The sequence below is a fragment of the Mercenaria mercenaria genome, chromosome 8, assembly GCF_021730395.1.
Source record: "Mercenaria mercenaria strain notata chromosome 8, MADL_Memer_1, whole genome shotgun sequence".
In the NCBI taxonomy this organism is placed as follows: domain Eukaryota; kingdom Metazoa; phylum Mollusca; class Bivalvia; order Venerida; family Veneridae; genus Mercenaria; species Mercenaria mercenaria.
Genome location: NC_069368.1, coordinates 21,296,893 through 21,309,711, shown reverse-complemented (window position 1 = coordinate 21,309,711; position 12,819 = coordinate 21,296,893). Strand labels below are relative to the sequence as shown.

The following is a 12,819-nucleotide window of genomic DNA, read 5'->3' as shown; positions in this document are numbered from 1 at the left end:
TGCAAAACGCGGTTACCTTTCAGGATATAACAAGCAAAGGCCATTTTGTAAACATTACTATTAGTGATCTAATACCTTAATAGACGTTGCATACGTTGTTGGCGAACATCGAAAAATTTTCAGTTTCGTTCACTTCAATGTTTCATGAAATCCGTTTTATAAATATAAGAAAGGCAAAACAATCTCCCTTTTAGTAAATATGATTGCATTTACGTTTAACAATTAGTAAAAATTTAATTCGACATAGAATCATAGAAAACAACACAAAAACGTCATGTAAGATGCAACAGAATTCACCAATGCGCATTATTTAACGGTAAATTCATAAAAAAAAATTTTTTCCGTCAAATAAGAAGACTCGGTGACGTGACGTTAACTATATTTGACGTCATTGCAGTCATTTGCTGTTCAATACTTCCTGTTACAAACAGGAAGCAAAAGACAGATCCAACTTAAAACGAAAGATTTAAAGTGGAATTATACGCATTTTTCAAGTAAAAATACAGCAGAAATAGATGTGTGTAAAAAGGGTTTAGGAAATTATAGCTTTTAACCCAGTATACCAAACTCTTCCTGTCACCAGTACAAAATTATAACTTGTTCACAACAAAACAGAAAGTGAAATTTAAATTTGGCAATAAAATTTTACATTTAGTATATTCTGGCCAGAGCCCCACGTGAAAATTTAGTGGTATAAATCCGTTACATGAATTTCTTACCTTCAAAATTAAAGAGTATCAATTTGACTGGTTCAGCACATTTTCGGTGCATTTATCGTTCTTGAGTATAGAAAATTCAAACCAGTCGCGAAAAGCATGTCGCAACTCCCACGAAATGTCAAAATGACCTGTCAGCGGAAGGATCAACGTTGAATTTGCATCTTGTAATATAGTAATATAGGTAAGGTTAGTCAAGATCTAATCACACGTGTCGAATTAGCTTTCAGTCTGACAGCTTTTGCTCAATCAACAAAAATGATCAATATCTGTCAAATTTCAGATGTTGAACTCCCAGTTTCATATTTGTCTAGAGTCAATCAAGCGTATACTGCCGGCTGGGAAACAGTAGCCGGACATTTTTTCATATTTCGGCTCCAATCTTTTCTCAAAAAATATTTGACATAAATGAAGCCGACACTGCACAAACTTAAGCTCCTTCGGCATCTGATATGTTTGTGATGTAAAATATGGGTTGCACTGAGCCTCAAAAGATATTTTCCCTGTATGAATATTAAAGCAGTAGCCAAACAAATTTTTATAAGCCATGGGACGTATTATGTTATGACACTGGTGTTCGTCTGTCCGTTAGCAATTTCGTGTCCGCTCTGTAACTCTTGAACCCCTTGAAGGATTTCAAGGAAACTTTACACAAATGTTCACCACACCGAGACGATGTGCAGACCGCATGTTTTGGATGTCTCACTTCAAGGTCAAGGTCACACTTAGGAGTCAAAGGTCATCCGTCTGTCTGTCCGTTAGCAATTTCGTGTCCGCTCTGTAACTCTTGAACCCCTTGAAGGATTTCAAGGAAACTTTACACAAATGTTCACCACACTGAGACGATGTGCAGACCGCATGTTTTGGATGTCTCACTTCAAGGTCAAGGTCACACTTAGGAGTCAAAAGTCATATCAGTTTGCTTCGTGTCCGCTCTGTAACTCTTGAACCCCTTGAAGGATTTCAAAGAAACTTGACACAAATGTTCACCACACCAAGACGACGTGCAGAGCGCATGTTATGGATGACTTGCTTCAAGGTCAAGGTCACACTTAGGGGTCAAAAGTCATATCAGTTTGTTTCGTGTCCGCTCTGTAACTCTTGAACTGCTGGAAGGATTTGGCAGAAATGTTCACCACATTGTAATGATGTGCAGAGCGCATGTTCCGGGTGACTCGCTTCAAGGTCAAGGTCACACTTAAGGGTCAAAGGTCATATATGACTTTGCTTTGTGTATATTGCTCTGCATTGCAGTGGTCTTGTTTTTATTTGGCAGATCTCTTTTTTGTACTTAAAATAAATTTTTTTTTTTTGAATTACTTCCCTTTTATGTTACAATAAATAGCTTATTTTGAAACTTTTTTATTATTGGCCGTAGAGAAAAACCGAGACCACTTTTCTGTGGTACAACATGGATGGTACCTCCAATTTTAAGGTGTATTTTTACATACCTATACCTGATAAGGATTTTTTTTGTAGACTTTGATTTTTTTTTTTTTTGTGGACTTAGATTTGTTTTTTGAAGTTTTCCTTTTGTTGTTCCAGTCCTTTGGGGCTACAACAGTCAAGTTCTTAAAATTTTGCTCAAATCCTATGATGTAAGCCTTCGGGCGTATATTGCCCCGCATGGTGGCGCTCTTGTTTTACGATGTCTTCCTGTTATTTTGATATCGAAATAAGTATTTAAACTGTTTTTACATATTTCTTCATCATGAATCTCTCCATCAAGATAACTAGACAAGCTTACTGTCACTGAGTGGCTGCTTTTTAATTTCTGACATTTGCAGCCACATTAATTACAGATTGACCATCACAGTATAAAGCAAACTGAATGCATCAGATAATAGTTCGACTAACAAGATCACCTGACTTTCAATAGCAGCTACGAAAGCAAAGTGAGGCCAACTAATTTGGTCTAATGCGAATACTTGATAATTAAAATAAATATAGAATAAAATTGGCAGTGGCTAGTGGTTTGGTAACCAGATCTCTAGAGCCGGAGTCTAGAGGTCCGGTTACGGGACTTCTAGTACAGGGCTGTCTAAAGAGGTCCAGTAATCAATATGAATACTGAGAGTGATATTTACAAAAGGGAAGACTATATTTTATCTTTAAAAATGGGAGATGATTTCAAAAGTTAGCTCTCCTATATTTTCTCGTCGTTTTAAATACATTGTAGATCTAATTATGTTGTAAGTGACAGAAATATTTATGAATTCTTTAATACCGGTAAAAATATGATCCCAAAATAATTCGATAAATGATTAATAGCAATTTGTAAGCTATAATTGGATTTTAGCACGCATATAGTGAAATCTTTATATTTTTTTTACTTTCTTTTTTAAAGGTCCATAGACCAGCACTTATAAAAGGAAGCTGCAAGACATATGCTCAACTGTTTTTCCTTAGAACAATGCCGAAACAGCCAAGAACATCGGCCAATAAAGGTAAAGTGAAGCAGGCACAAGATGTTCAAGAGGCAGAGTATAAAATTCCATATGTTTCAGGTTTTAAAGCTCCGAGTGCAAGAGATAGTAGAAATGCCATTGGTTTTACATCAGAAATTCCTGTGGACTTTGATCCGTCAACAAATGTCGGTGTCGGGTTTGAGTTTTTTCCACATCTGCCAGAACCCACACATATCGATGACTGGTTAGCCCAGTACTGTGAGGAGGGACAAACTTTCAAACAGTTTGTTAAGGAATGTCCATGGCTGTCCAGTCGTAAAAGAAAGTATATGTCTCAGGAATTCCAACCCTCAGGGCAAACAATCAAAGACAGATATCCAGACGGCAAAGTTTATATAGTTCCCATTGGTGACTTTGGTGAGAGGGACTCAGAACTGTTCTCGAGTTTGATAGAGTATACAAGTATATTTTTAGGTTTGCCTGTCAAATCATTGCCTAAAATAGACCTACATGTTGGTGAAGGGAAGGTGCTGTGGATTGAGGAACCAAATAACAAAACTGGAACAAACAGACGCAGCAGCCAGAGGACAAAACACCATCAGTTAACGAGTCGTTTTAACGCGGAAACCAAGCATATACAAGTTTGTGTAGATAGCAATTTAATGCAATTACGCAATCTTATACCGGAAGATGCTATTTGCATGATCGGACTGACCATGTTAGATTTATATGGTGACGATAGTGACTTGTTTGTAGCAGGAATGGCAGCTGGAAACCAGCGTGTAGCTATTTTTAGCTTATATCGCTATGATCCCTGCTTAAGTTTTTCAACAGAACATTGGTTTCAGATTCAGGAAGATCATGATATTCCACAGAAGGAGCGGCAACGTGTGACACTGCAGCGTGGATGCAAACTCCTCGTTCATGAGATATGTCATTTACTTGGCATCGACCACTGTATTTATTATGACTGTTGTATGAATGGCTCAGGACATTTGTCCGAGGATTTTAGGCAGCCCATGCATTTGTGTCCAGTTGATCTACGTAAACTTTATACGTTAGTTGGGTTTAATGTTGTAGGGAGATACAGGCTGCTACATCAGTATTACAAGAACCATGGTTTTAAGGAGGAGGAAAAATGGGTTCAGAAAAGATTGAAATTTATTTGCTCATGAACACTTTGTTTAAAAGAAACTAGGTAAAGCGGTGCTTCCCTGAAAATAAGTCGGTAGCTAAACAATAAATCATAGGAATACCCTTGTTTATATAAGATTTTCAGGTGAAAATTGGGGAAAAGCTTTGTTTCATCTGTCAATTATAGTTTTTGAAAATGTTTATTAATTTTGTAATTTATATATTTATATATATATTTATCTATATACATTTTAATTTCTTTGATACAGAGTATTAGAGCAAATTAGGTTTTGTTCCATTCTTCAGTTTTTTAAGGCATAAAAAAAAAATTGTTTGTTTCCGCAATCCCGACCTACCCTAAATTTTTGGCCCGACCCTAAATGTTTTTATGGCCTTGGAGAATATTTTTTTCAAAACTGCACTTTTTATGCTTTAAACATGGCCAGTGATGTTAGAAATAAACTTACTGATGCTCTAAAGGCATAACCCCCTTATTTGTAACCATTTTTTGACACAAAAATAATTTCCGAAAAGTCTCCCTTAATAAAAAAAATTCCAAAAAAAAAAAACATTTCCGACCTACCTACCCTAATTTTTTTGAGCATGTTACCGGAAACAAAGAATTTTTTTTTTTTAGGCCTAATAGAGGTGGACACTGAACTTTGTAACAGCTAATTTAGGGCTTATAGCATATATATGGTCCCCGTTTGTTACAGCAACAACTAAAATTAATAGACTGTTAAACAGTTATTATTACAGTTGGTAAAATATGAGAATATGAGTCCCTGTAACTTTGCAGAGCAATGTGAATAATATGAAACTTAACAGGATAATTATCTCCCTTTAAAATGTCAGCTTTTGTAAAAATTGTTTTGTGTTGCAGATTTTTAGCATTATTTACATTATATAATTATATTCAAGTTAAAGATACACCAATATATTTGTTCTGTACAAATTTTGACCCGGTGAATTTGTAAACCCTGTCAAATAAATAGATATAATTTGACTTTTATGCTGTTTTAGTTTTAATATAAAGAGACTGGAGTTACAAATAATATAGTTAATACTTGTAGAACTGACACTGCTTCAAAATATGAGAAACATGTATTTTGCTCTTTGAATTTTAAAAAATATGTTATTTATTTTTCTCTTTGTTGTATATTATGTACTACATAGTAAAAAGTATCACTTTAGCAATTATAAGCTTATTGAATAGCTTGCTGGTCAGTAATCAGAATTAACTATTGTCTTAGGTGCAGAAGTCATGCAGGTTAATCCAAAGTTCCAAAGGACTGTTGGTTTATAAGCCATTTAATAAATGTTTCATTACCTGATATTTCCCAGTTTTATTTTCAAACTTTGCCTAATTAGCCCAGTAAACATATGTGTTGAATATAGAATGGTCACAATGGCTGTTTATATTAGGCCTAAAAAAAATTCTTTGTTTCTGGTAACATGCTCAAAGAAATTACGATAGGTAGGTCAGAATTTCTTTTTTTTTTTGGATTTTTTTTTTATATAGGAAAAAACTTAAAAGAATCTTCTTGCCTGAAACTGCTAGGCCTAGGCTTTTGATATCTGGTGTGTTGCCTTTCCTAGTGTTCCTCTACCAAAATTGTTCAAATTATGCCCTTGGCATGAAAAGAGACCCTGCCCCAAGGGTCTCAAGTTTCATATAGACTTAATATATAGGAAAAAACTTAAAAGAATCTTCTTGCCTGAAACTGCTAGGCCTAGGCTTTTGATATTTTTTGTGTTGCCTTTCCTAGTGTTCCTCTACCAAAATTGTTCAAATTATGCCCTTGGCATGAAAAGAGGCCCTGCCCCAAGGGTCTCAAGTTTCATATAGACTTAATATATAGGAAAAAACTTAAAAGAATCTTCTTGCCTGAAACTGCTAGGCATAGGCTTTTGATATTTGGTGTGTTGCCTTTCCTAGTGTTCCTCTACCAAAATTGTTCAAATTATGCCCCAGGGATGAAAAGAGGCCCTGCCCTAGGGGTCTCAAGTTTAACATAGACTCATATAGGAAAAAATAAATAAAAATTTTCTTGTCTGAAAGTTCAAGGCCTGGGCTTTTGATATTTGGTATGTAGAATTGCCTAGTGGATCTCTAACAAGATTGTTCAAATTGTGCCCCTAGGGTGAAAAAAGGCCCCGTCCTTGGGGTCGCTTGTTATAGGTGTTATATAGGAAAAAATACTTTAAAAATTACCAGATCATATTTCCTAGACTGTTTAATCATAATTATCCTTGACTATGACCTTGACCTACTGACCTACTTTCTTGTTTTTAGCTCACCTGAGCCAAAGGCTCATGGTGAGCTTTTGTGACCGATCAATGTCCGTCATGCGACGTGCGTCGTCCGTCCATCAACATTTTCTAAAAAAAATCTTCTTCTTAAAAACCACTGGGCAGAATTATACCAAACTTCACAGGAATGATCCTTATGTGGCCCCCTTTCAAAATTATTCAAAGAATTGAATTCCATGCAGAACTCTGGTTGCCATGGCAACCAAATGGAAAAACTTCAAAAATATTCTTGTCCAAAACCACAGGGCCTAGGGCTTTGATATCTGGTGTGTAGCACCATCTAGTGGTCCTCTACAAAAATTGTTCAAATTATCCCCCAAGGGTCAAATATGGCCCCGCCCTGGGGGTCACATGGTTTATATAGACTTATATAGGAAAAACTTTGAAAATCTTCTTGTACAAAACCACATGGCCTAGGGCTTTGAAATTTGGCCTGTAGTATCATCTAGCGGTCCTCTACCAAGATTATTCAAATTATCCCCCTAGGGTCAAATATGGCCCTACCCCTGGGGGTCACATGGTTTATATAGACTTATATAGGGAAAACTTTGAAAATCTTCTTGTACAAAACCACACGGCATAGGGCTTGATATTTGGTATGTAGCATCATCTAGTGGTCCTCTACCAAGATTATTCAAATTATCCCCCTCGGGTCAAATATGGCCCTGCCCCGGGGGTCACAAGTTTTACATAGACTAATATAGGAAAAAAAGTTTAAAAATCTTCTTGTCTGAAACCACAACACTTAGACCTTTGATATCTGGTTTGTAGCATTGTCTTATGGTTCTTAACCAAAATTGTTCAAATTGTACCGCTGCGGTGAAAAGAGGCCCTGCCCTGGGGGTCCCAAGTTTTATGTAGACTTATATAGGAAAAAGCTTTAAAAATCTTCTTGTCTGAAACCATAGACCTAGGCTTTTTATATTTGGTATGATGCATTGTCTAGTAGTCCTCTACCAAAATTGTTCAAATTATGCCCCTGGGGTTAAAAGAGGCCCACCCTGGGGTCACTTAGTTATTATGTGAGTTATATAGGAAAAATACTTAAAAAATCATCTGATCCTATTTCTAAGACTGTTTAATTATAATTACCTGAAGACCCCAGGTAACATGATGTCACTTGACTGTGACCTTGACCTACTGACCTACTTTCTTGTTTTTTTAAGATACAGCCTTGAAATTTTGATGACATACAAAGTTTTGCACACAAATCGTAAAACTGAATTTCATTGACCATGAATATGACCTGCTGACTTTCTTAATATTTTATCGTCAGTTTGACATTTGAAACATGTAGCTCATATTACTCAGGTGAGCGATCCAGGGTCATCATGACCCTCTTGTTTAAGTTACAGTCTTGAAACTTGGATGACATGTACAGTTTTGCACACCGATCTTAAAACTGACTTTCAGTGACCATGAATGTGACCTACTGACGTACTTTCTAATATTTTAGCCATTTGAAACATGTGGCTCATATTAAACTTAGTGAGCGATTCAGGGTCATCATGACCCTCTTGTTATATTATTAGAAGGAAAACCTAGCTGATTTACCATTTTTACATTAATAGCATTTCATCTTGTATGCTTTAGAAAGACATAATTATTTTGACCTTGAAATTGATCTAGTGACCTACTTTCACATTTGTCAAGCTACAGCTTTCAAGGCGCCTGCCCGCTTAGCTCAGTAGGTAAGAGCGTTGGTCTACGGATCGCGGGGTCGCGAGTTCGATCCTCGGGCAGGGTGTATGTTCTCCGTGACTATTTGATAAACGACATTGTGTCTGAAATCATTAGTCCTCCACCTCTGATTCATGTGGGGAAATTGGCAGTTACTTGCGGAGAACAGGTTTGCTCTGGTACAGAATCCAGGAACACTGGTTAGGTTAACTGCCCGCCTTTACATGACTGAAATACTGTTGAAAAACGGCGTTAAACCCAAAACAAACAAATAAACGGCTTTCAAATTTGGACCACATGCATGGACCACATGCACAGTATTGTGTACCAAAATAAACTTTGACCTTGATTTTGACCTTGAGCTAGTCTTGAAATTTGGAACATTCTAAAATGGCTCAATGGTGGGTGCCAACATCACTCTGTGATCTCTTGTTTGACTGTCTCTGCCCCATATTTCCAGATTTATTGCCCCTGAAATAGTCAAAAATGCACATTTTCACCTTGTGACACACCTAGCTCAAAAAGTATATGATATAAATGGATGAAAATTTGCATGAGTCTTTATCATGACATGAACTTGTGCACCTCCTATATTTTGGCTGGCTCCACCCCCTAATTTTAAAATTATGGCCCCTGAAATAGTCAAAAATGAACATTTTTATCAAATAATGTGCCTAGCTCAAAAAGCTTGATGTAAATTCATGAAACTTTTCTTGAGTCTTTATCATGATGTGACTTTGCACACTTGGCATTCTTCTTGAGAATCTTAGCACTTATTGTTTGTGATGCTCATAGCTCAAAAAGTATAATGGCCTAGAATAATGAATACTTTTCATGAAAATGTTTGTTGAGGCTATACTGCCTTAGACTGCAAACAATTGAATTATTGCCCCTTATTTGTGACAAATGTGCTTTTGGGGGCACACCCTGTGTCCTACAGACACATTCTAGTTTAAAATTTATGGTGCAATACTTGTATAAAAGTAGGAGTTAATCAAATAACACAGTAATATTTATTCAGAAGCATTGTGAAAGGGAGCCAGTGGCGCAGTGGTTAGCAGGTTGGACTACAACGCCAGCAGTCTGGGTTTGATTCCAGGGCGCAGCTGATATCCTGACTTTAAGTATTTAGTGCTGGGTGATATACTTAAATTGGTACTGTTTCCAGCAGTATCAGTCTAGAACGGATGCTTGGGAGGTAAATATGATGGCTGCTGTAGGCTCTGCTGGAAATAGATTGTTCCATCAATTCCAGGTAGTGACTCTTGTCAACTACTCGTGTTAAACAAGAAACTTTACTTTACCTTTTTATATTTATATTAATGCAGCGTTTTATATTTACTCTGAAGCATTGTATATTTATATTAATGCAGTGTTTTATATTTTTTCTGAAGCATTGTATATTTATATTAATGCAGTATTTTATATTTATTTTGAAGCATTGTATATTTATATCAATGCAGTGTTTTAAATTTTACTTTGAAGCATTGGATAGTTATATTAATGCAGTGTTTTGTATTTACTCTGAAGCATTGTATATTTATATTAATGCAGTGTTTAGCAGTATTGATTTTGTACCAAAGTGATATATATATATATCTTATCATATACTTATTTATAAAACCAAATGCATTGTTTTTATCCCTAAGATTTATTTTTTATGGCATGCTGTATTAAATCCAGTTGTATATGAGTAATTTTCAGTTTTAACATTCTTGAGACAGGCTTTATTTTCTGTGTTTTAGATTAGTGGTATGGAAGTTCAGACTTGAATGAATACATGCAAACATAATTATAATAAGCCAGATTGGCCTCAGATTAATGGTAATTGTTTTTTATTCATTAAAATGGATTATGCATTTTATTAGTGTAAATGTTTGTTTACTATTCTTAGCAAAACCATTTAAATATACAGCTTAAAAATGTGATAAATGTAAATTGTTCACTTTTGTAGCATAGGAGCACTATATAATATTTTTAGGAGAATATATTTATGACAATTCATGATTATTTTAATTGATTCTTGAATAGTCGATATAATTAAGTCTTTCAAATTTACTTTTCTTTTAAATGAATAATGTCCCTTTAGTATGTACAATGTAGGTACTATGGAGAAAAACTCGAGTTGTCTCTGGGTATCATTATTTGCATGACTGATATGCCCCCCTTTGTGGAAGTGATTGTATTTTGCTTAGCACCCGTCGGTCGCATCGGTCAGTCTGTGCATCTGTCTGTTGGTTGGTTGGTACAGTGAACAGTTTCTGCCCAATAACTTGAGAACCACTTGACCCAGGACCTTCAAACTTGGTAGTATGATTGGGCTTATGAAGTAGGTGACATCTTTTTTTTCTGGTCTGTAGGTTAAATGTCATGCTGGTCACAGGGGCCCAAACCCTGAAAATGGTTACAGTAGAATAACTTGGGAACCCCTTGACTCAGGACCTTCAAACTTAATAGCATGATTGGGCATATGCAGTAGATAGCCCTTAGATTAGTAGGTCAAAGGTCAAGGTCATAGTGGTCATTGGACTGAAAATTGGACAACCCATCTTGGAGGCCATTCATGTTTTACAAAGATCTCTTGATGTCAGTGTTTTATAATAATATGTACATTTGAGCCATGCCATGAGAAAACTAACATAGTGGGTTTTGCGACCAGCATGGATCCAGACCAGCCTGTGCATCCACGCAGTCTGGTCAGGATCCATGCTGTTCGCTTTTAAAGCCTACTGCAATTAGAGAAACCGTTAGCGAACAGCATGGATCCTGACCAGACTGCGTGGATGCGCAGGCTGGTCTGGATCCATGCTGGTCGCAAACCCACTATGTTGGTTTTCCCATGGCACAGCTCATTTATACATTATTCTATATATGCCTAATAATGTTCAGTGTGATTTTGTTTTTCTGTTTGTTTTTTATGGCTATTATATTTTTAGCTCACCTGAGCACATTGTACTTGTGGTGAGCTTTTATGATTGTTGAATGTCAGGTGTCTGTCCATCCATTGCCCACAGTTGAAAAAATGCATCACTCAAAGCGACAAAACCTGAGTTTCAGCCAAACTTCTGAGGAATGTTCTTTTAATGGTCTGCTTCTAAATTTCTTCAAATCTAGGTCATCCTTGCAGTTTTCTGGTTGCCATGGAAGTTAAGAAAACTGAAGGCTTGATTTAAAATGAAATCACAACAATGTTCCTTAGATGAACCTTCATCAAATTCCTACTTGAATTTGTTTAAAGAGGAATTATACGCATTTTACAAGTAAAAATACAGCACAAATAAATATGTGTGTAAAAAGGGTCAAGGAAATTATAGTTTTTAACCCAGTATACCAAACTCTTCCTGTTACCATAATGAAATAATAACTTTTTGAATATGACTTTTCTTATTTTGACTGGGGCAGTCTTTTAAAGAAAAGTCAAACTGCTTGCAGGAGTTACATCCCTTCAACCTCAGAAATCTCTACTATAGGTAAAAGAGATCATTGCGAACAAGATTGAAGAAATGAACTGTTATTTTATAAGTCCAAATTCTTCATTTCTAAAGCATCACTTTCAAATGCTTAAGCGGCATTATTGTTAATTTAACACATTTAAATGCATAGCAGCCGAAAACTTGCTTTTATAAAACATTCACCAAAAACACACTATGTGCTGTAAGATGCGCATAATGTCACTTTAAGACAAAATATCTTATAGCTACATGTAAGACTTTTTTTTTCTCTGAAACTGCTTTATTATTTCAGTTGTCAAAAAATATGAACATTTACTTGTCAGATTTTAACTTTTGCAGATTTTAAACGGTTTTCACACATTGTCAGATGCTTCTTTGGTATTTATAAACTTTTGAAAATGGTTGCCCCAGTGAAACATGTTTTTTGCTGTGAAACTCTGGTAAGCGATCATGGCCCTTTTTGTTTCTTTATGTAAGCAATTCCTACATTTTTATGTGGTAAAATCCATTGTCAGAAACTGCTGACCAAATTTTCAAAACAATTTCAGTGTTGTTTTCTTTGTATGACCCTCTACCAAAGTTAAACTCTGAGGTGAGATATCTAGGGTCATCATGTCACTCTTTGTTTTTATTTTTAGTTTTTTTCAGTGACTAGAGGTGCTCTTACTGAATAAGTATCTGACAATCTTTGTTAAGGTGCTCCAAATTGTTTTGCTGTTTCTTAGACATAACTTGAATATTTTAAACATTTTTGCAGTATGTTAAAGCTCAGAGTGTGCTATGAGCAAGGCATAAAGCCAGTAACAAGACATAATTAAGTAATGTATGCCTAGTCTGGAAAATCAAATTATTCACTAAGGAAATAAATTATTCAACACTTGTGTCAAGACAGTATCTGTTGTTCTTTATGGTATGTTGAATTGACATGTTGGTATTTTCCAGTGATTGATGGCAAAAGCACAGACCCGAAGTCCCTTAAAGTGGAATTATACGCATTTTTCAAGTAAAAATACAGCACAAATAGATACATGTGTAAAAAGGGTGGAGGAAATTATAGTTTTTAACCCAGTATACCAAACTCTTCCTGTTACCGTTACGAAATAATAACTTTTTTAA

The 12,819-nt window shown here is 35.7% G+C and overlaps 1 protein-coding gene across 1 annotated transcript; it reads left to right on the top strand.

The window, feature by feature from the left end:
- The first annotated feature begins 749 nt into the window (after window positions 1-749).
- LOC123565828 (archaemetzincin-2-like) lies at window positions 750-12,590 on the top strand. Its single transcript, XM_045359608.2, has 2 exons — window positions 750-900; window positions 3,064-12,590. Exon 2 carries the CDS (start codon window positions 3,130-3,132, stop codon window positions 4,297-4,299), a length of 1,170 nt encoding a protein of 389 aa, XP_045215543.2. The 5' UTR covers window positions 750-900; window positions 3,064-3,129; the 3' UTR covers window positions 4,300-12,590.
- The last annotated feature ends 229 nt before the right edge of the window (window positions 12,591-12,819 follow it).